The sequence below is a fragment of the Anopheles maculipalpis genome, chromosome 3RL, assembly GCF_943734695.1.
Source record: "Anopheles maculipalpis chromosome 3RL, idAnoMacuDA_375_x, whole genome shotgun sequence".
Taxonomy (NCBI): domain Eukaryota; kingdom Metazoa; phylum Arthropoda; class Insecta; order Diptera; family Culicidae; genus Anopheles; species Anopheles maculipalpis.
Genome location: NC_064872.1, coordinates 63,960,612 through 63,984,488, shown reverse-complemented (window position 1 = coordinate 63,984,488; position 23,877 = coordinate 63,960,612). Strand labels below are relative to the sequence as shown.

Here is a 23,877-nt window from a genome sequence, read left to right as displayed (position 1 = left end):
CTTAATTCAATATATATCTTTCTTCATTTTTGTAACAACGACTTACTTTATCACCCTGGCTATCCAATAACTTACTAGATTTATTAATACTTAGTTGTTGGATATTCAGTCCACACTACGGAGGAACAGTCTGGATGGGATTTGAACTTCCGTTCTGCCGTGTAAAGACCGGCGCCTCAGTCATCTCTTCCACCAGACCGCCCACAAGCATCCTAAGAAATCCTCACCGCAACATCAAAACTGCATTATGATTCTGCTTAGTTATTCTACCCATTTTTGGGAAAGGCACATTCTTTCTTCCTTTTTTTCGGTGTTTGCGTGTGTAGCAGCAAGTTCATCAAGAGATCTATAGACAAATTCTGAATATTGCTCTAACAAAGTCACAATCGTCTGCTAAGGCCATCGACTACAGGAACCAACGTTACTCCGACTGCAGGCAAACATTTCAACAAAATTGGATTACGAATCGTAATTTATGAAAGCGATTTGTTTCTCGTTGGAAGAAAAGCCCATCCCCAAGGACACATTCGGCTTCGGCAACAATTTTCCTCGTTCCGTCTTCCTGGCAGGAACCGACGAGACGGTTCCCTCGGTCACCCTTCATTATGAGTCACACATTCGCTCAGGTGACTTTTCCTGATTGGAATGGGAGATGACGAATGGCCGAGCTTTGAAGCAGATTTCAGATGAAACATTGGATACACGCGCTAGGAAGCGCACGGTCACCACCTAATGACTGGCACGTAGAGGGCAAATGAAGCACAAACTGCTGGGCTGTGTCACTGCTGCAGAGGAAGAGATTAAAATAGCTTGCATTTACATGCGGTTTAGTTGTAGCGAACTCGGGGTAAAGAATGTCCTACCGCGCTTAGCGATAATGTTGCTTTCCGTCCTGGACCGTAGCAAGGTAGACATACTGTTGGAAAATTGCTTTATTATGTTTATGAAGATGAATCACCACGTGTACGTTTTACGCTAGCGTGACATCTGTGCCCGCCCGGTTGAGGTGTGGTCTAAGACGGGACCGTACGAATTGATGGCGAAGTTAGTCGGACTATACGTCCAGCCAGTTAGGAACGTGTAGCAATGGACAGTGGAAACCGATGTTGCCAACTCACTAGCAACAAAGGAAGAATTCAATCCCAGAATTAGAATCCTAACCTCACTTTGCTCAAGAATCTTCGTTTCGCTCAACCATTCATCACACCGTTCCGCTTGCGGGCGCCTGTCGTCGACGATGATTTGTCCAGACCAGATCCCTTGGTTTCCTCCCGGGAAATCGGTTCGAAGTTAATCGCCGAAAAACAAATTACGAACTGCGTTATCATGGCAGACAACGGGTATTGTTCTTTTACGAGCTATTAAAACAGAATTTATGGTACCATGCTAACCAACTAGCAGGAAACAACCCAAGCAAACAAAAGACCAGTGGCGCTACACATACTATTTTATATGGACGAGAAAGTGGTCCTTTGCACAGCGCTCTCTCATTGGATATGTATGGGACGGGAATTGTATGCATCGGGGTAGAAAACTGTTAACATACTGTGACGGAGATGGAAAATGAGTTTTTCGAGAATCGGTTAGAATGGTAACTGTCGCCCCGGTTTGGACGGATTTTAAGATAATATTTAACTTGATTGACTCTCGAGCTGTAAGCTTTGTTGTTCAGCACTTCTGGACCGGCTTAGATGGGATGAAAGGATCCTTTGGGCCATAAATTGGGCGAGTTATATGTGATGTTCTGATGAAACGCATCAATTCGGAGACAGTTTTCAAATTGTGTGAGAAGCTTTTATTCGTGATGTAATGGATGTCAAAATGGATATGTCTTCGGGCTCGAAAATTTACACGTTACAATCTAACGAAGCCGTTCAACTATGATAAGCGAATTTTATTACTCATCCACTTAAGTACCAGAATAGCCCATTGCGATATCTTTCTTTACTTTTTTCTTTTGCTTTAAACTAAAGCATTTTAATGAAATAAATTAATTGAATAGATTTAATCCTAACCGTTCATTTTTATTTTTACTTTATATTTGCGCGCCCTACACTATAAACAAATGAATCCTTTTGACCATTTCCCATTGGTAGCATAATTAGCTTCCACTGTTCTTACATGCAGCTTACTACATTCTAATCCCTGCAACACCTTCTAACAGCTGCTTGAAAGAAGTACTCCAATATACTATTAGCCTCTGTCAACCACAAAACATACTCACCAGACAGAGCATCTGTTCCCGTTACCGAAACGAACACACGTAAACTCGCACTGCCCCCCGGTACGCTTCCAACACAAGCTAAAGAGCTTTCCAAACCCGTACCATGCCGTACCGAAGCAAATAATTGCTCCGGAGTGCCGATGGTTACCGATAATACAAAAGAACCATAAGACAGCCTCAGACGAGAGCAGCTCGATCGATGGACAAATTCCTGCATGCATGCGGGACCCATCGGAAGTAAATCCTGGTATGATTTATTGCTCGTAGACACAAAAGCTCCCCTAGCTACGTTGCCTGCGGCCAGTCTCGGTGCTCGGTGTGCTAGGAGTGATTAAATTGTTGCCCACCATGCCCACAAACGTTCGGCCTCGCAAAGCGCAATGCCGCATGTGGGTCATACGGTTCCGTTGATAAGGAAAACTTGGAGCTTGATCTCGGGGCGTGCAGCAAAGCGTACCAGCGACTTCCTTTTTCGGGGCCATGAGTCACGAGCCTCTGCTCCGGTTGGACAGTCGGTCGAGTGGAATATCTAAATGTTTATCTAGATGGATTTATATCTTCATTCAACCATTGCATGTAATCCGTAATCGTTTCTGGTCTCGTTTCGATCACGTACCGAGATCGTAGAGAGTTGTCGGACGAGACCGCGGCTAAAGTGAACGCTGGCTCGGAAAGAACATGCGAACAGAAAAAGCACGTAGCGCTACTATTAGCCAGACCGGTTAGCTAGATGAAGCTCACATAACAGGGCACATTTTTCTGGAGTTAAGGAGATGGTTGATTATTGTTTTCATGCTCACAAAGCAGCTCTTGATAGGATCATCTCGGTTTGACTAATTGATCATAGATTACCTAATATTCTTGGAAAATTTTTCAAAGTAATTGTCTAACTTTTGTTTTGAAATTCTTCCTACCTTATTGCTCCCATACTATCAAACTTATGCTCTCATCAACTTTAAGTGTTCGTTCACCGTTCATCTTCGCCTCATAAATCGATCCTTCAACACAATTCTACACTGGCTCAACCGAGCAATTCTGCCTCAACAACGATCGACCTTTTCGTTCGCACTTCTTTAAACAAGATCCCCCTCTACCCTCTCTCTCCTGCCTTGAAGATATGCACGGTACGGCCAAAGAAAATTGTCATGTTTGTAAACTAATCCGACAAGTGTCTGATAAAGATTTATCGTATCAATGATTTATAGACTGCAAAGCAAAAGCACAACGTGCCAAAAGTCCTGCCTCACAAACTTTACTCGTGGATGTGTTACGGCTGTTGCTACGGAGAACACTCGCTGCCCTCCAATCACCACCAGCACCGTATTTGCAAAAGTTTCCCCCTTCACTTTTGAGGAAAAGGAGGGAAAACTTTTTGAATTATTCTTCACTCCTTTACGACCGGGTTGGGTGGTCGCGCCCTTTCCGAAAAGGAGCCGAGAAGCCGAAATGTGGAAATTTGAAAAGGGAAACTAGAACATACAAATACACCCACTTTTGGCAGTCCCATCCTTTCCCATCATCGCCCTGGAATCGATTACCGAACCCCATGCGAACTACCTTTCCTGGTAGGAAATAGGGAAAATATATCACTTTACTCAAAGCTCATAAGGGATTATTTGCATATGTTACTGTATCATTGGAAGGAATGAGGTAGCTGCTTGGGTTCTCTCTATCGCTCGAATTCAGCTTTTTCCTCTCTATACCATCGGTAAGATGAGCTAAAAATTTTATAAAACAACATTTCTAAGAAATGTCACTCCTTGTGGGTACAAGATAGCTAAGATAATCATAGAATATTATTCAATTGAAATGTCGTATTTTTATAGCACAATAAATTAACGATTAAAAAATATTCAAGTAAAAAAATCATCATTCTTAACAAAAAATTTCATGCAATCGCTAGGACAAGTTCATGACTAAGCTTTTGAATGGAGACGCCTAGTACTTGTTATGGTTCAGAAATAATATTTTTATTAAAACAAAAAAACTGGTTATAATGTTTTTGAGTGTGGTTTGTCCAAGGCCGTAGCGAAGTGATTGATTTTCATAGTAATCCAGGACGAATTTTCTCACACAGGTTCCTTAGCATTACTACTATCGAAGAACCACAACTTGACAGTGGCAATCATTTCAGAGGAATCAAAAATATTCTAACATTCCTTTAAAAAACATACAAACACACATCGTTCAAATCACAATCGAAGAACCAACGAGCAGCAGCAAAACTTACATTCTAAGATGTAAGCTTTCAATCATCTCATGATAGAAAGATACTCACGGAACCGTGTCGAACACACGTATAAAATATAGGAACGCACACCGCACTAGCGTATGCTCAGGTATGTGAGTGTATGTAGATGAGTGTGTGTACGTGCTTGTGTATCTATTCGAAGAAAAGAGGTGTCTTCACCGGGCTGGAAAACGAGCAAACTTTCGTCTGTAAATTAGATAAGCAAATATTTTCACCCCGCTATCGTTGCGGAAAACGGGAGACTCTTCGATATTTCCCATGTCCATTTTTCCGGTAGCAGCAAAGGCATCGGCTCCATTCTGTCATCCTTCGCTCATACCTCACCCTGCCGAGCTCATTCCGAATGCAAGCAAGAGTTTTCCTATGAATAAAACTTTTTCCAAGCACACATCTCCTCTACGACACGGTTCATAACTTACTTCAGGTAGCTGGCAGAAGGCAAAACCTTTACATCGAGGGCGTTACCAACTTCGAGAAAAAGGCTCTTAAGCTACGGTTGGAAACGCACCAAGACGTTCGAATGATTGTGTTTGTGGGGGGGGGGGGGGGGTTTGTAGTTGAAAGTTTGCCTTGTCCAGCTGGACCGTAGTCTTGTATTACTTGTGTAATCGATCATGGATTTGTTACGCATAACTAATTAAGATGCCAGTATTTATGTTCCTTTTGTACGAGGTTCCAACACGTTCCAACTCTTTGGTTGATTGTTTTAATTCCGTGTTTATCCCCACAAGCAACTGATGCAACCATACTAAACACATCGGACGATTTGAATTCATTTTACAATCCCCGTATCACTGCCACACATCAGACACCCTTACCCGATGTATGCTCAAATATCACCTCAGAGACAAACTCCGGGTCCGGGCGACAAATGATTTCTGCACAGAACTTCATCTATTTTGTAATCTAAAGATTAGAGGCCAATTTCGGTCATAAAACCACACGAACGTACCAACCGAGACTGCGGTTATCTGTGGTCCGGTTTTCAATTTGCATCAAGGACACCACACACTCGCGCACTCGAGCAAACGCACACGTTTTTCGGCAAATATTTCTGGCCTGTCCTCGAGGCAGACAGCTCTCCCACGAGGGCGCAGTGTCCCCGCCGGCGCAAGATTGAAAACCATCCGAGGGGTAAAAGTAGCCTACAGCACAAAAGCAATCCCAGGCTCCGAAAATGTGCCATGTGGGAAGGATTTGTCTGAAGAGTGGCTGCCGACACTAGGCTGCCAGATCTGTAAGTCGTTGGGATATTTTTGGCTTGCGTTTGGCTTGGGTGAGCGCACCATGGATGGAGCGAATTTTCAACCTCAACACAGCAACAATCCCGGCACCAGAACCAGGACGGTGGAATTTGATTTATTTGGACTCGGTTGAGAAAATGTGCTCACCCCCCCCCCCCCCCCGCGCGATGTCCGCCCTCATCCGGCCATTATTTAGCGATGGGATTTTTGTGGAGTAACGAACAAACGAGCAATCTCGGCTAGCCGTCAACGGATAGTCCTCTCCGCTGACCTTTAACCATAACCGTTTCACCGAAATGTACGGTACCTTTCGGGGGTTGTTTTAACTGCGGAATTGTGTTTGATGTATTTTCTATTCTTGGATGAAATAGTACTTTTGTGGTGGAACTTTCTGTGATCTGTATTTCTGTACTTCTATACTTCTATCTAAAAATGTTCCCTGCTTTCATACCATTTTTTCAAAGAATAGTGTATTGCTTCGATAGGTTGAGAACTTCATCCATGCAATAAATTCACCCAAATTCGCCATAAGCGAAAATACACGCACATCGGTAACGTGCTTTATAATCTTGTCCCGTGTTTCTTAATCACATTACTCAAAGATATCAGTTTCGCCAGCAATAATGATAATGTCTCACTTAATCATTCCCTACCCTGCCATCAATCACTGCAGTCAAAACCAAAAATTGATACCCGAAACATCGGTCCATCGGTCTCGACTATTTAATGCACATTAAACATAACTGTCACACGCGCGTTAGTAGCTCAAGCAAAACGTCACCCCGTCCAACAAATTAGTATGCAAATTAATTGTGTCCGTATGTGTCCGTGTGCACATTCTCCCACTTTCCTTTCCAGAATCGACTTCGATGACCCATCGACGACCAAGCCACCGAGCCTGGCCAAATCGGCCGTGCTTGCCGCCCTCGAGGAGGAGGAACGTGAAAAGTCTCGCGGCACTGGTAAGTACTGTCAATCGACTTACCGGACACCGTCCGGATGCAGCCAATGCAACAAGTTATGCCTAATTTACGTGCCGTGATAATGAAACCAACTTTGTACCGTTGTCCACGCAAAGAATCGTACCTAGTATGAGTATGTGTGTATGTGTGCGCGTGTGTAGATATAAAAGCCATCCATGCTCGTTTCATTCGGGCAATGTTTTCTAGCGACTGTTTCTGAATGTCATTCTAATAGAATTTTCCAACCCTTTCAATACTAATTGGCTGTTACTTACCGCACTTCACAATGTGCTCCGGTTGTGCGGAGTTAGTGTTCAGTGTGTTGTATCGATTGAGTTGGGAAGATGGTGTCCAATACATTGAAGCCAGTTTGGGAAGGAGTTGGCGATTCGAACCGGTGGCCGACATCTGCAACACTCCATCAATTAACATAACTCAATAGAAACGCTCACCGTTTTGCCATTTTCACTCACACATACAGACACGGTCGACCATTTTGCGTACCAAGATCCTAAAGCGCTGCATCTTATGGCGGGCAATTTCCCAGTCTCCATTAAGCGCTGATTACACTTACCCCGTCCCATCCGCCGATGGACAGTTTTAAATAACTTTCCGTTCGAAATCGCTCAATCCGATCAAACCGGCTTGGCGCTAACCGTCCGTCCGTTATCGGAAACTGGGCCCGGTTTTCCGATACCATCCGCTGGCAAAGCGCTAAACTAACCACCCGACCCCGGCAAGGAAGATACGGATGCTCGTTATCTTATCTCGCGTTTAATTGACGGTAATTGGATACCTGCCTTCAGGCTTTCGTACCAATACGAACGTATTGGTGGCTGGCCGACAGCAGAACATGGAGACTGAGTAAAATCTGCTGCACAGGATGCTTGTTGAGGAACCATCTTCTGCCCGAAACACACACGCGCGCACAGACTGATCTTATCCTCTTTTCTCATAGAGTGTGTATGGGAATGGTGGCTAGGATACGATGGGCCTCCATTTGCACCGTGCATATGGGTTTCGAATCTGCCGAAACCAAGGATCAAATCCAACGCTTTCAGTCGTTTCGGGAAACTTTCAAGCTGGCCCTCACACAAGCCCCCGTAAGGCATTTAATCAAATACGCTGCACGCTGACGGTCGATGAGATGATCATCAATCCAGCTGGTACGCCTCTACCGAGCAGTGTGTATGTCTGTTAAACAGCTGGCCAGGCCATAGGCAAGTTGGGGAAAAGGATCCTAAGTGTCGCCGTCTGCACCGTACCGATCGTTGATTGATTTCACACAGTGGCGTACCGTGGCGTTGCTTTGGGAAAGGGATTAGAACCATTCGAGATGCACCCAATGCGTGTGTGGTTTTTCCATGAGTTTGTACTGGATGCTCAAGCGTGTTTTCTCTTTTTTTTTCTTTTCTTTACCCAATCAAAGTCGATCAAAGTCGACGGTCATCAGCTGTAATTGAACGCCGTCAGTTAGGTGCTGGGATTGATTCTACTTTGAATGTCCGTAGGTAACATAAAGGGTTGCTGATGCAAAATATATGTTTCACAGCCGTTAACATCATTTATCTTCTTTGGTGGTTTAGTTTGTAAAAAAAGCATAACTTAGCAAGCAAATAAATGAAGATATTTCATAAATAACAGAATAAGCACAACTATTCCTTCTTTATAATAAAAGTTTTCCAAAATTTGTAATGCTTTAATTTTTATGCTAAGAGCTGCATCATCAAGCATTGATACAGCATTGAGCAGCTGACGAATGAAGCTGCTTGATTCTGTAGCAAGCTGTAATTGCAACTGCCAAAACCCCTGAGTAACCGGTTCTCGGCGCTTTAAAACAAACTTTTCCGATTGACAAGGGTGTCTCCTTTACGCAATGCATTCCGTTCGAAGAGGTGCTCTAACCGTTTTTTCCCACACTCTCCATAACCGCAGTTTGACGAAGGATCCAACCGGCAATTGACAGTTACTCGATTGTTTGTGATATTGATTAAAGTTCCGGCGGTTTGAGTGCCTGTACGAGGATGACCTTCCCCTCCCAAACTGGTGGGGTTGGTATCGAACTGACACCGAAAGTTGTTGGTACGCTCGTCCGCCAGACTGACGGATGGGAGTTCCTGTGTCATTTCCGGCCTGGTGTATCGTGCGTCCAGGCGCAGTTTGTTGATTGATGGTTTTAAGGCGTTCCTACAGGTCTAATAGTGATATTTTATTGAAAAACACGGCAGAAAAAAATTGCTAACATATTTTCATTCCCTGGGATTGGAGTCGTGAGTTTAAATGATGAGTTTCTAACTGAATTTCGAAAAGTTTGTCATCTTTAAGGAAGTTGTTTTAAGGATACCTTAACGCCAAAATGTATCAATTTAAGTGTCTGAAAAGGAAAGCCAACTTACTTTAAAATGAGACAGAATCAGAATATGTACTATTTACCTCACCATCGAAGAGAAAATAGTCCGAATTCTTTTTCCCCTTTGTTACTGCCACCTTAAAAGTATGCCTACAAATTAGGAGTCTGGAAAAATCTAGAACCACTTTACGAAACGATCACATTTTCTACTCGCGAGGTGTTAAACGGTAAGCACAAACGATACGCGTTGAACCGTTCATCGCATTTCTTAACAAAGGTCAATAGCGAGCAATGAAGCTAGCCAGGGGAAGACCGTACCAAAACAACTACGACAACAACGGCAAAAAAAAGGGCGACTCAATTGAACCTTATTAAACCCGTTTAATTATTTATGCTTCGGCATGGAAATTGGCGTAACAACGCTGACTGACTTTTTGTTTTTGCCCCGATTAGCACATTTTATTTTAATTGCTTCGACGCCCCGGGGCCACGGTTTGCCGGGGAACCTTTTTTTTCCTCAATTCGCAACTAACCACCGGATAATCCATATTCCGTCCGCAAGAAAGCAGCATTACGAACCCACGGAAAGTAATTAGAATGAACAGCAATCCGAATGGCAATCCGGGATGCTGAAAACCCGACCTACGTGCTGATAAGCCGGCACCAATCGTTTCGTGGCATTAATCGTTCAAATGAGGTCAGGCTAGGGTAGCAGTAAGGTACCGCGAACCGGGGGTAATTATGGAACACATCGGCCGTACGGGAATGCTTTCTGCTCACAGGCCAATACTGGATTGAGTTTTTTTTTTTTTTAATTCTAGTGAGAGAAAATAATGAGGAAGATGCAATATTGTAGTTACGCCTTTATCATTTGTTTTTAAGTATTTTACATAGCGATCGACGTTTGCAAATCGTAACGTTTGGAAAGCAATTGGATTAAAAATCATTTGGAAACACTTGGGATCAATGGTTCACACAAATGGAAAAAAAAGATTCATTCGATTTAAATATCACAAGTGCTGCAAATGATGTACGAAATCAATTTGGAGTGAATTCGCTACAAAACACAGCAAAAGTATCATCAGCTTTCTGTAACGAATCAGCTCCACATTTTGTTACTCATTTATCTGCACTATTTGTTCTGCATCGGGTACGATTATTCGTACGAACTTCGCCGATATACTGATGATGATGATGCGTGAAATTGGTACAACACTTGTTAATTACTGCTGATGCCTACGTAAAATTCCTACACGGTTTACTGTACGCCAAACAGGCGGGAAAACGAAGAGAATAAACAAAAAAATAGTTTCAAATTTTAAATTGCACTACCACGCTTTGCAATTGCTCCCGCGAGCTTCGGCAACTTCTCGCTTTATCCAATCGATTTTTGTTGATTGATCGTGAAGGCCAATTTCTTTTAATTACTTACTTTTTATAGGAAACGTACGGTGAAGTGTTGAAAAGAAAAGGCCCAAATTACATAGGCGTGGGACAAGTGGAAGAATGAGATTGAAATTCATTCTTTTGCTCTCTTTTTCAACACGATTGTAATTGATGTAGTAATTTTTTTTGAGTATTGTTATGCGTATCAGTCGTTTTTATGCAATTACGGGAAATAAAAACGAATATTTTTCGCACAGAAAATAACCATTTTAATGACATTTAACTGGTTGACTGTTATGCTACTGGCGAATCCCAACAGAGGGCGCTAGCAAAATATACTATTTGTTTTGACGTAACAGAGTCAGCATAGAACATAGAACGAGTGGATAACTTTTTTGCGATAGATTAGTTGACACATTTGGTCATTTAAAAGCACCTGAAATATGTCTTCAAGCAGTCCAACATAAACTCAACTGCACCATCGCGACTTCTAGCCCCATTCCCTCTCATTACACGAACAGCACGGAATGCATTCTCATCAATCATCATTGCTCATTCCTCCCTGGGTGTCAACACTGCACAAAATGGGTCAGTACAACAAACCCCCGAAATGAACTTCATCCCTTCGACGTGGTGAGATTGGGTTGGAACCCATTTCGAGGGATTAATTACTGAAGGGTAACCGTGGAAAGCGGAACGTTGATGTGCAGATAATCGAGAAGGCGTCACACACAGACCAGCGTACAGCAAGCGTCCAACGAATGCTCACTCGAATGTTCACTGTTCACTGCTCATTCGGTCAGACAATGGTGAAGTACGGCAAATTCGGGATAGCGGGTGTCTTTCATCGGAATACTTTCATTCAAATCCCTATGGGAAATATGATAAACAGTGTCATTAATTGCTCGTTGGAAAGCATTTTCTGGACAATTTTACAACACTTTTAATGAAAAACTCTCCGTTTAGCAACGCAGCTGTTTTGCAGCAGTAAATTTAGCGTAGAGCATAATGTTCAACTAATGATTTCATTTCAGAACAACATTCTAATTTGTTAAACCAGTTAAACCTATCGAAAGGAAGCCTCATTTTGATTATATTAGTCATTTGTCACCATTAGGGAGCAAAGATGCTAATAAACTGTACGATAAATCACCTCCTAGCGTATGTGTGATGACAAGTGTTGCGTGTGCGTTTGTATGTGTGTTTCCTACTTCTATGTGTGTTTGTATGTGAACATAATACGTCAGTGTACATCAAACTGCAAGTGTGTCCTTCCCATACGGTATGTTTCCTGCAAGATTGAACATTGTACTCGCCGTGAACAACGTGAAACCGTTGATTAATTACATGTTACATATTATCGCTCTTATCTATTCTCGATAATCTCTGCTCGGCCCCTTACACAACACAACGCTCCGGAACAGCTGCCTTCGAACGTCAGAGCCGCGCTCGACATCCGACCCGGTCGAACAACCCTCGTACGATATCGCCCTGCATCGACCGTGAAACGGTTCTCAAGATTAATCGTCGCCCGCTTCAGCGGCGGCACCGGTCGTGCGACAACTTTTGGCCCCCGCGATCACCGGCCATCGAGGCGCACGGACGTCAACCATCGCCAGCCAAAGGTGAGGGTGAGTTTGCCATCGACAGTCAGCGGTACGGTAGCCACGATAGCATTCACTTTGACGAGCGTATCCGCCGGCAGCACAAAATTGAGCCACTGCGTACGCTGTTCGATAAGGAGAATGTTGTGCTGACGGACTGGGGCCACCGGCCACCCTCGGGACACGAAGAAGATAAAAATGATAATCATGTTTACGGATGTGCGGCTACACCGGGCACAGAAACTGTCAGAAACGTGGAACCGTGGCACACTTCCGCTGGGTACGATAATCATAAGGCTTTGCGAGATGATGACTACACGGAAGGATGTCCCGTACCGCTGCGCCCAGCAACTCCACTGCTAGATTGGCCGGATGACGAGCATAGCAATTGTGTGTTGGTGAGTGAGCTTGCTGTACGGCCGGAAGTGCATCCACCTGACCCACCACCGAGACGGTACTATCTGCCAATGGACAAGATAGCCAGTGGTGAGCTGGAAGCTATGCTTCGCCTGTTTCAGGACAGACCAATTACCCCATCATCAGGGCAGCATTACCGTAGACCAGCATCACCTGCTACCCGTTCACCTGTCCTGGGTCGAAGAAGTGCAACGCCATCTTGCGATGGAGCGCACGCACAACAACCACTACCCGAACGAAGTAAATCCGTCCAGAGTCAAGCAGTGTCGGGCAAGGAACTGCTTCACCCGAACCAAACAACCATCCTACGCCAAGACGGTATCGAATCTAAACCACCGTTAAAGTTAAAATCTTCCACCGGGCGAACGACGCCACGTGGCGGAACCCTACAACGTCACCCGACCGTGACCGACGTTAGCTGCATTGAGGCAATCGATTCGGACGGGCCACTGCATCACCCCCGGGAGCTGCTCGATGTCGATGCGGTTGCAGCGCATCACGAATTCAATTTAAATTCAAATACGGGCTGGAATTTAAATATTGATAGACATCGGGACGGGTCGCCACAACCGCCGACACAAAGTTGCACCGATGGCCACATTTCACCGGTGACGGTCGTGACGTGTCCCGTCAGTGCGACAATCCCACCACCATCGGTGACTATCCGGGCCGATCAGCTGACCACTAATTACTTCGACAAACACTCGCACCCACACCCTTCAACAGCTGGCTTACCGTGCGTATCAGGGTTCCCGGTCGTATCGGAGACGCACGGCCCGTGCCCCAACTTTCCACTGCTGGCCGGTGTAGAAATCGAACGAGCAGACCACAAATTTGACAGTAACGTCAACTACACCGGTCACCAGTTGGCAGCGCTGGACGAGTTTCATAATTACAATGAAAAACTAATTACAGACACGGACAGTAGCGCCGCAGTAGCAACGCGGGCAATGCCGGGCAGCGGATCAACAACAACACCGCAACCGGTGTCGGATTGGTGTCGGATCACCGAAAACCGACGCCAGTCGCATTCGTCAGCATTAAATGTATCAAATCAGCCAAATCGTAATTGGATTAATTTAAATTCAAATCAAATTTATCACCAGCAACGAACATCTCCAAGGGATCCCGTCTGTCAGCGAATGTCACCGGGCTCCAGTAGTGCCACAGACAGGCCCGCCGAGAACTCGGACCACAGCGTCCACAGCGAATCCACCACCACCGGAAGTGACCGTTCTGGGCGAGCGACACATGTTGCGTACGGTGACAACGATTCAGCGTACGACCAGCACGCTAATGATAACCTTCAAAGGCGTACCACGGACCAAACGCAACCGGACCGGGCCGACTGTAATTATGATAATAAAAGCGTTCGCAGCCATTATCACCGTGAAGCATCCGACCAACGACCATCGGACAACGGGCAACTTCCGGTTGCCGCACCGAACCCCCGTTATGTGACGCCATCGCCACCACTTCCACCCTATCCCAACGGGGTGGTGGATCCACCGATCGGGCTATGGCGACCACGGGCACGCTCGGGAAGTTCCGGTTCGAGCGTAAAAATTAATGAGATTTTCGAATTTCCACCACCGCCACCGTTCCCGTGCGATTGTGCCGAAAGCGATGGGGCACTGTTCGAAGACGATGGTGGCGAGCCTTCCTGCAGGATAACCGTGTACCGGAGCACGAATGTAAGCGGTTTGAAATCGAATGGTGCTGCTGATACGTCTGATACTAGCGATGACACCGGAAGGGATTATTCTACAAGTGGTAATTATCGTTCTAGTTCTCGGTAGCGTAATGCGTTTTTCAAGGCGCTCGACGATAGGCAGAACCTTACTTTCGATGGAATGGAGAACGGTTGGAGGAATTCATTTTGATCTGAAAACGATATCACTTGCCATCATTAAGTGGTTTGATTAGATTTTGAAAAATGATTTGTGCTTGAAACTTTGCGAAGCATACTAAGAAGTTAGGATGAAATTAGAGCGTTTTTTTATAAATTCGCCTAATTGATGGTTGTAATGTGTGTCAATATGCCAAAATAAGTAATCGCTTATACATTCTTTAAAGCAATTTGTAAGAACAGAGTGCCTGAAATAATCTATTCGAACTTTATTCTTTGGTCTTGTATATGTTCTGAAAATAGAACTAATTATCAAAAACCTGTCAATTGCTTCCATGTGCTATCAAAACAAGCTTTATTGATTCAAAAGTTTGATAAATTTGATAAAAAAGGTTCACTTGGTGATAGTATTGTGGGAATGATTTTTGAAGTTTTCTAATGAGCTGCAATTTCCGCAGAACCTATACCCTCCCTGCTCAAGGCTTTTCTAACCAAAATACAAACATCCTGTTTTTATAGCACAAAATAATTCATTTTTGGAATCATTGAACCTAATTGCACTTCACACTCTTCCTTGACAAATATTCAATTAAAGCAATATTTCCTTTCGGCTGATTGTGTACACGATCGCAACCCGGGCCCGGCAGCTTTCCTTGTTTATTGCATCAATCAAAACCGTATCAAATAACACAGCGAACAAATTTGACCGGAATGGAATTAGTGGCGGATAATAAAAGTGGTGTGAGCGTGGATTAAAAATGCGTCCACTGTTGATTGTTCCCGTGATTTATTCCAATAAAACTTCACGAATGGTAAATGAAACAACAAAAACGCACACACTTACCGTAGCTGCCCCATCACACATTGATGAATAAAACACGGACAAACAAAATCACTACACTGGATGACCGTTTGCAGCATAAAGCAATTAAAGGACACGCGTGACTCGTGCGCCGGGAATGTTTTTTTTTTTTTGTTGGCCAGAGCTTTTTTTTGGTTTTGTTGTTGTGCTGTTTATTACTGCCGCATGTTGCTTCGCATTCCCGTTCAGAAGAGGGTTTGGAAATGGAAAAAAGAACAAACTCGTACCACTGAATTGTTTGAAATAACAATCAAGGAATGCATTTTATGACCGGCCCGTTTATTCGACGCTGCACATCAATTGAAAACGGCCGCCACGTTAAGCTGCGTTGACGATGCCGTGTCGATGCGTTTGAAGTGTGTGTATGATCGTGATGAAGTGGTGGTGAATCTTGCCGAGTGTTGTACTTGAACAAGGAAACAGAAGCTTCATCACTTCACATCAATGGTAAAGGAAATTGGAGAACTTTTTGCCTATTCTGCAAATCAGAAGGGTTCGTTTTTGCGGTGCAGATTGCAATAATTTTGTCCCTTTTAGTGCAACTGATAAAACTTCAATAATTATTGTGGTTTTATTTTCGATAAAGATCCTTATTTCTATTGGTGAAATGCTCTCAGGTACACTTTGTGTAAGGTAACAGCTCCTTTAAAAAATTAAAAGAAATGAAATTCCCTACAAAATGATGCTCTTGTAAAGGGAAGGCTTCCGCGAAAGAGTAATTATTCTACGAGCAATTAGCAATGTACGCCCTACGAAATTTATTACTCCGAGAATCTATCGGTCAGTTGTGTTTGTTTTATTATAGGAGATCGTTTTTATCGTTTTATAATAGTTTTGCATTCCAAGCACCGTTTGACCTATGGCCTATATGCCTATGTACATCGCATTTGGTTCCATTTCTGCACAATTCTGCCTACAGAACAATTTCGTAGAAAATTTTCGTAGTTGAATGATTTTAGTAAGAGTTTCCTTTTACCAACGCAACCTATCGATCGAGCTAGCTGATTCTATTCCTCGAAACATTCTTCATTCCATCAGTATTCTGCCTGTCACGTTAGCTGACCATTACGCTTCTTCCGTGGTTGGTTCACTTGCCCGTCTAGCTCAACATTGTAAATGAAAATAATTGCACCATTGCAGGCCAAATAAACCGTCCCGAAGCGAAACTGTCTCCGATTAACGTGGCAACCACTTTTACACCTTCCCATCCAACGTGCCGGGCTGTCAATCCCACAATTTTCCCACCATCCGGAGAAAACCTTCCCAACGCCAGCGTTTCCCCAACTGTTGACCTCACCGTTGGTGATAATGATGTCACCGGCTTAAAGCATCCTCAAACGCTAGATATCCCAGACAGCTGCATCGTACTGGACGAACGTTGCGAATCGTTTCGAAATGTTTTCCACCCGCCTGGCCACGCACCCTTCCCGTGCGCTTCCACCGAACCGACCGAACCACTGCACCAAAGCAGTAACGGCGTTGATGTTGATTATTTTAAAACAAATTTCACGGATGATAAAACACCGGACGTCAACGCAAACAGAGCGCGCAATTTCGATGAAGAACCGAATAAATACGACACCCAAACACCGCAGAACAAATCAATCGACCCCAACCGTTTCGGTGCTTCCGAAAATAGCGCCTCATCGCCGGTCCGCCTTACCAAGGCGAACCGGGCACCGGTCGTACAACCGCGCATGATTAGTTTCACCGATGGTGAGTTTATTTTTGGCCCGTTCGACGAACGGTCGCTGGAATTCGGACGATTTGAATTATTGAGCGATAAACTGGGGGCGCGAAAACTACCTCCCGCTGGGACCGGTACGACGGCGATGATGATGACAGCAGGTGCCGCTGCCACTGATGAACATCCGCATCAGGCGCTTCTTTTCGACGGGCCCAAGATCACCGATCGTCCGACCCAGCCACCTAGAAGGCCAACCGATGAGAGCTTGTACCAGTCGACATTATCAACCGAGCACCAGCGAGCACGAGAAGACGAAACGATTGAGGTGGAAAATAGTGTACCCGTGGACGATAAATGGAAAATTGGTGCGTAAGCTAGCGCCCCGGAGAGCATTACGCTTTCATCGACTCATCTTCACCATGCTGGAATTGTTTGCAGCGCACAGGCATGCTCACATACGCACCACATACGGTTCGAAACAACCGAACGGTTACACAGGGCAGGAAGAATAATGACGTTCATACCGGCTTCATACTAGAGCATGAAATTCGAAATTGTGTACATTTTACGGATGACGAACTGGAAAACCCTGGCCATAACATGCCATACACGTACGCACACAAACCCGTTTTCGATTCGATTCGGGAGTGAAGTGACATTCCTTCGGGACCATTACATTTTCCATTTCCAAAACATGGCCCTGAAATGTCATCAGCATCACCTTTTCTGTGTTTTTTTGTTGCTCGCACTCCCCGGGACCTGTGACGACGAGACAGCACGAGACATAAACTTCCAACAAAACACTTCACCATTTCCGGGGAGCTGCTTTCATTTCGAACTGGAGTGAATTGCATTATGGTTTGACCACTGAAACGGAAAGCCTCAGATGAGCTACTTCCCGCAGACGAGCGTGTGTGTGTGTGTGCATGTGTACGTTATGTCATTGGTAAACCCACCCGGGATTTTGGTTTTGGAATTCCGATTCTGTCAACGTTGTTCGTTGCAAACCCACGGTTGACCAGTACGCGCATACACACAACGACCCCAACACAGCGACGGACATTTTTTGTATCCACCATTTTACCCTTACTGACAGAAACGAAAGCTAAATATAATACCAACCTTCATCCGACGGTTCTGATGGAATTTGGTCACAAATTCAACAACAAAAAATCAACAGAATGTGAAATCTGTACACGGATGATACAAACACATAAAAACGCATGCCCGCACAGAGCATGTTAGGGATGATCAGAATATACTGAAGATTGCAAACATAGAAAAAATGGCAAAAGCAACACCATCACACATCACCGGGAGACAACCGTTCGACTCTATTACTTTCATCGACAATAATTGAGTAATCATTGCCAGACGCCACTCAATTTTGATTCTATTTGTCCCTGTTGTCTTCGTGTTACGTGTGCATTTTTCACACTATCGGATTTCATAGCTTTCTTTGTTTGAATTTTGCATCTTTTTGGTTGACTTCTGCGTTGTGAGCAGCAGCTACACCCCCCGACAATGACGAGAACGACGCCGAGCGTCAAAAAACTCCTCCAACAAACCCCGAAGACTACACCCGTTGGGCACGGTTCGAAAATGGAAATATAAGCCCGCCGCCATCGGAAAATGAGCTGACCGCAGACGGCAAACAATCACCCGGCCCCAACCCCGCTCAAAAACGTCGAACGCGTGGAGAAGACATTGAGGACATTTTTCAACAGCTTAACCAATCGTTGAAAGCAAACGCTTCCAAGGTTGACACGTCGGACGATGGCGACGGTACCGACACGGCGACGAAAGCAACGCTCGGTCAGCTGGTGGAGAATGTGCCCGTGATCGAGAGCATACTGGACGATTTGTTGACCTTCTCGAAGCAGCTGCTCGAGCAGAAGCACTACCTCGAGGCGAAAGAATCGATCGATGATGCAAACGAAGACGCTGGCACAAAACTTCCACCCCCAAATCGTGGCACGGCACAGCTAGCAGAGATAAATGATGATAATTTAATTAATTTATTAGCTAACGGGAACGATGCGGAGGATGTGAATGATGCTGTCCCAGCTGACCAGCGAACCGTCCGCTCACACAACAAGTCGCACAATGATGAGTCCGATGGTCATGAGGCGAGTGAAGCACCAGGCGTCTCCATCGTGTACCGTGCAGACGAAAAATCCACAAACAATGACACGCACAATAGCCATCCTGCGGGTGACTTTAGCAATGAACCCACGCAAAACGATTGCAACGAGCGTGCCCACCAGGAAGACCTATTTACCAACGTGGCCATCTTCAACTGGAACCCGCTGGACGTCTATCAGCAGCACGGGCTGTTTATGATTGATCCCCGGTTCGCTTTGGCAGACATGCGAGCCATCTTGCCCGGGCCCATTATCGCGTCACCACAACCTACCGTGCAACTGCTTCCCACCGTACCAGAGGAAACGGATACTGGTACCGCTAACGAGCACGCGATTGCTATTCAACGTGCACAAGTACCGGGCGTCTCCATCGAGAACCAATCAGCAAAAAATTACACCACTAAGGCGGCCACTCCGTGCGAAAGGAGCGATGGAAGTGTAAGCACTTTGCACGACTCATCATCCAGCACACCGAAGACGGCTGCGTCCGATTGGAAAATGGACGCTTGTCACAATTATTGTTCGCCGAGTGTTGATCCCGGTGCATCTGCTGTCTCATCGGCAACGGTGGACGGTCGGGTCGGTGACAATGTAGATAAGATTGTGCAAATGAATCAAGTATTACATTTCTACGACTCAAGCCACGTACGCTATCCGCTCGGATCGGTTGCCCCGGAACAGAACATCCGTCCGCAACGTGAGCTAAACCGTTCGCCAACGCTGACCGACGCAACGGTCGAAGGTACGTACCACTGACCGGGATGGTTGGTGGATTTATGGTGTGCACACGTGCACACACAAACACCGATGTATGTACATAGAAAGCTGCAATTGTTGCAGTCCTTTTGATTGCCTGTGCTAGGTCCACGTGTTTCCACGGCTCCCATTACAATCCCTCTTCGGCCACGAACTTCCTAATACAACGAATCGTATGTGTATGTGTGTGTGCGTACATGTTTGAGTGTGTCAAGGTACGCCTTTATGATGATATCCGATTACGTTCCGTGTAATGTGAATGGTGAGAGAAAAAAAAAACTATCACACGCCACAGTACGATTTGCTAGATTGTTTCTCTCACGTGTTCGGACAGGCGTGGGAAATATTACTGGGCTCAATTACATCGCGTAACCACTGTTAAACTATTACACAACCTTTTGCGCGATTTGTGTATCAATGTGTAACCAATTTGTTACAACATTTTTGTAAATTCGTTAAGGAGAATAAGATATGAAAATATATGTATGAACACTTTTGTGCATAACAATGTTTTCAGAGAGTGAAATAAAATATACGAAATAGTAGAATCTATCCCAAAAATTTATCGTTTTCAATTTAGAATCTTTTTAAATGACAAATAAGGAAGAAAAACTTTGTTTCAAAAGACTAGGTTAGCATAAGAACACAACTCGAAACGAGACTAACAAAAAACTGCATGCAAAAGGAAAGAAAACAGAAGAATAGATCGTTAATTAATTAATGTGAACAACCAGTTTAAAACATTTTTTTTAATATTTCATCTTCTTCTTGTTGGCTTAACGACCTTCTAAAGGTAAGCCATCGAATGGTTTACTAAAACTGCCGATACCAAGTAGTTGGATGTAACCATCGACACCAAGTGGGTCCTCACTACGGGGAGACGATCCGGATGGGATTTGAATCCCGATCCAGCCGTTTAAAGACCCTATCGCCTATACTGCCGGACCGGGCCCAACTATTTCATAATCATCGTTATTAATGTTACAACCTGTTTTTTTTTTCAATTTGTTACAAGCGTCATCAAGCAAATGCTACAAATGGCTTGTTTTTTTTATGCACAAACTAAAATGTAATGTGACTGTGAATCTGAATGCATTATTCTGTGAACAAAATGAATAGAAACTATTGCATAGATTTTTCAAACAAAAACTTGTCAATCAATCAAACGCTACTTTGTCCAACATGAAATGCTCACAAAGCTAAAACATCACACGTTTTCCGACGCAAATTATCCGCATACTCTTGACATACACCTGACTACACCTTTTTTATTATTTAAAATTCCGTTTTGCTCTAATACTTATTTCCCAGAAGCGTTTCCATCTCTACCGCTATTCATCCATCCAATGTCAGTTAAACCTTATTATTCCATCTGTTAATTTCACCATCACTAAACGAGTCTTCACCATGCGAACCAGACCAGTAAAATGGTTACTACAACAGTCAAACCAACTGTATCAGACCAAATGGGGGAAAAAAAAAGGCAGCAACGCAAAAGCTAACACGGCCACTGTATTTATCCCGGAATCAACCTTCAAGAGGAACCGAACAGAAACACATTTGATAAAAACAGAAAAATTAAAACACAACATCAACATTACACACGGTTGATTCTCTGATTCTCGCATAAGCACCTTTTCATCCCCTTTTCACTACATCTCCCAGCTACGTTACACCCACACTTGGACACCGTTTTTTTTTTAACTTCCAGCTGTATGATTTTTACCAACGGACAGCCGTGGTCTGGTTGTTACAACACCATTTTGTTGTAGCTGACTTTTTAAGCCCGTTGTGCTACGCTGCTCCCTTTTTGCGTTGCATTCTTTCCCGTTTTGTCCGCAAACTCATAGTTTGCAGCATCATAATGCTTCATGGTTTTTGCTCGCCCAGTTTTTCGAGTTTGTTTTTCTACCAATTGCACCTTCACACAGCACTGAAAGTATTTTATCTATACATCGAACACGATGCACTCGAGGGAGCCTACGAAGCGCTTAATGCATGCAAAGGAGGAACCATGCCATGGTGTTACACTGCTTTCGGTTCATTTTTGCCATCCCGTTGGTCACCCACGATCCAGTGGTACTTTGAAGGTTTTGGTACGCTTTTTGCCTCTCTCTCTCTCTCTTTCTCTCGCTCTTTCGCTTTCAATCATTTTTCATGCATTATAGGCGATGGCACAATATTTGTATTACATTCATGTTTCCTTCCAATACCTTCACCTTCGAGCATTCTGTTTGGTACTCAATATGGACGTGAATGAAAGAGATGCGAGAGAAAAAAAAATGCCATGGAGGAAGTACCATATATTTATAGTTTCCTTTTTGTTACACGGAAACAGCAACAAAACCACATGTGGAGCTTCGAGACAAAAGTAGCTGTGAATGGGATTTTCGAAACTACAACGAACAAATAAACAAACAAACAAACAAACAAAAAACACAAAACAAACACAGCCTTTTAATCGAGTGTTGCAGGTTGTGTGCTGTAGGAGGGCCACTTGTAAATCGTAGCTTGAAGCATGAAGCGTAATGATTTTTGTATGGATTGCGCTCCATTTTTTCCGCCATTCTGCTTCATCGGTGCACTTCCGTGCCGAAAGATGAACTTTTAAATCTCTGTGCATCATTTATTCACGTACGGTGGATTTAAGTGCTGGACCGGTGGATTCTACCAGCAAACATATGTTTCGATAGATTAAATATTGATTAAGCAATACTTATAGTAGTGAGAGTGCCAACACATGATTTTAAGTGGAAAAAGTTTAACGTGAATCGAACTAACTACGAATTACAATTCCTTTTTTTTGAGTAAAAAGGTAACCAAATAATCACAATGAAGTATAAAATCATTCCCTCAAAACAAATAATCATGTTACTCCAAAAACTAAATGATTAATCTTCACAAAAATCCCCATAGCAGCGACTCTGGTTTGCTCTTTCGAAGCACAACGGTTCGATCGATAAGAAACGACATCGTTTCACACACAATTTACACGTTTTATCTTCCTTTTCCGAAAAGATGGAATCATCCATTAGCAGTTAATCACTCAAAGCGGTAACGGGATGAATTTCTTAAGAGTACGAGCAACCGAGATTGGCAAAGGTGATAAATCGAACAGGGATTTTTTCTCCTTCTAAACAAGTGCAGCGCTGTTGAATGAAATGGCTTAATCAATTCTACTACATTTGAAATGATAAACAATCGATGTATTTATGTAATAAAAATATAATATAAATTTAAAAAACACAAGGTATTGACAAGCGTTTCATGAGACTTTCCACGCAAAAATCGAAAAATTCACTCGAAAAGAATTACTTAATTGTTTTATAGCCTTCATTCAATGTATTCCTTGTATTGCTTTTATGATAATTTTTTTCCCATCACATTGTTTTCAATATGTATTCCTACTTTAAAAACTGGAACAACGTTCAATGTTTTCTCCGGTAAAAAGCTTTAGTCTCACGCATCAAACTTTTCCAATAAGAAACCATACCCGTTCTGCTTTTTTCCGTTTCCGGTAAACGCACATTCGCTTTGAGCACTGTCATCAACACGCGCGGCGTTGATATACTGATGTATGTAATGGAAAACATGGACGAAAAACTAGTTCCAAAACACCTTCGCAACGGGCAAATCCAATTTCAAGCTTCCTGTCGATTTTTTTCGCTCCGAACCACAAAGCGATTTATGTGGCTGTTGTGTAAGGTTTGCTTTTACTTTTTGTTTACAAATAAACACATTATTTTCCGGAAGTGGTGCTATTATTTATTGACACTTTGGCAAAGGCAGGAATTGGTTGTTTGTTTTTTTACTCCGGTTTCAAACAACACTCTTTAACGGAAAACATATGGAGATTAGTCTTTAGTTGTTTGCATTGTAACTTTAATGAATCAGCATTATTCAAACTTCTAACCGAGTATGCCCGGGATAAGGCAAAGAATAAGGAGGAAATGCCTTATCAAGATGATTATAAAATTTACTCAACACAAGCGGTGTTGACAATACGGCACTGGACCGTCATTATTAATTATAAATAAATAAATAAAAAATTATTCAAACTTCTGTTTTTGTTTCCAAATACATGTACCTTCAGATTGCATAGAAGTTAAAATAATTTGGGCTTAAATGCTTCAAATACTCA

The 23,877-nt window shown here is 43.6% G+C and overlaps 2 protein-coding genes across 5 annotated transcripts in view; one reads left to right on the top strand and one right to left on the bottom strand.

The window, feature by feature from the left end:
- Nucleotides 1–23,877, top strand: part of LOC126562623 (uncharacterized) — a 228,752-nt gene that overhangs the window by 7,668 nt on the left and 197,207 nt on the right. For all 3 annotated transcript variants that reach the window (XM_050219177.1, XM_050219176.1, XM_050219178.1), the window contains exon 2: nt 6,578–6,681. In XM_050219177.1, the coding sequence (XP_050075134.1) occupies nt 6,578–6,681 (104 nt within the window). The remainder of the gene's footprint in view (nt 1–6,577; nt 6,682–23,877) is intronic.
- The window catches only part of LOC126562844 (elongator complex protein 5), a 561,590-nt gene that overhangs the window by 454,465 nt on the left and 83,248 nt on the right, over nt 1–23,877 (bottom strand). The window lies entirely within an intron of this gene.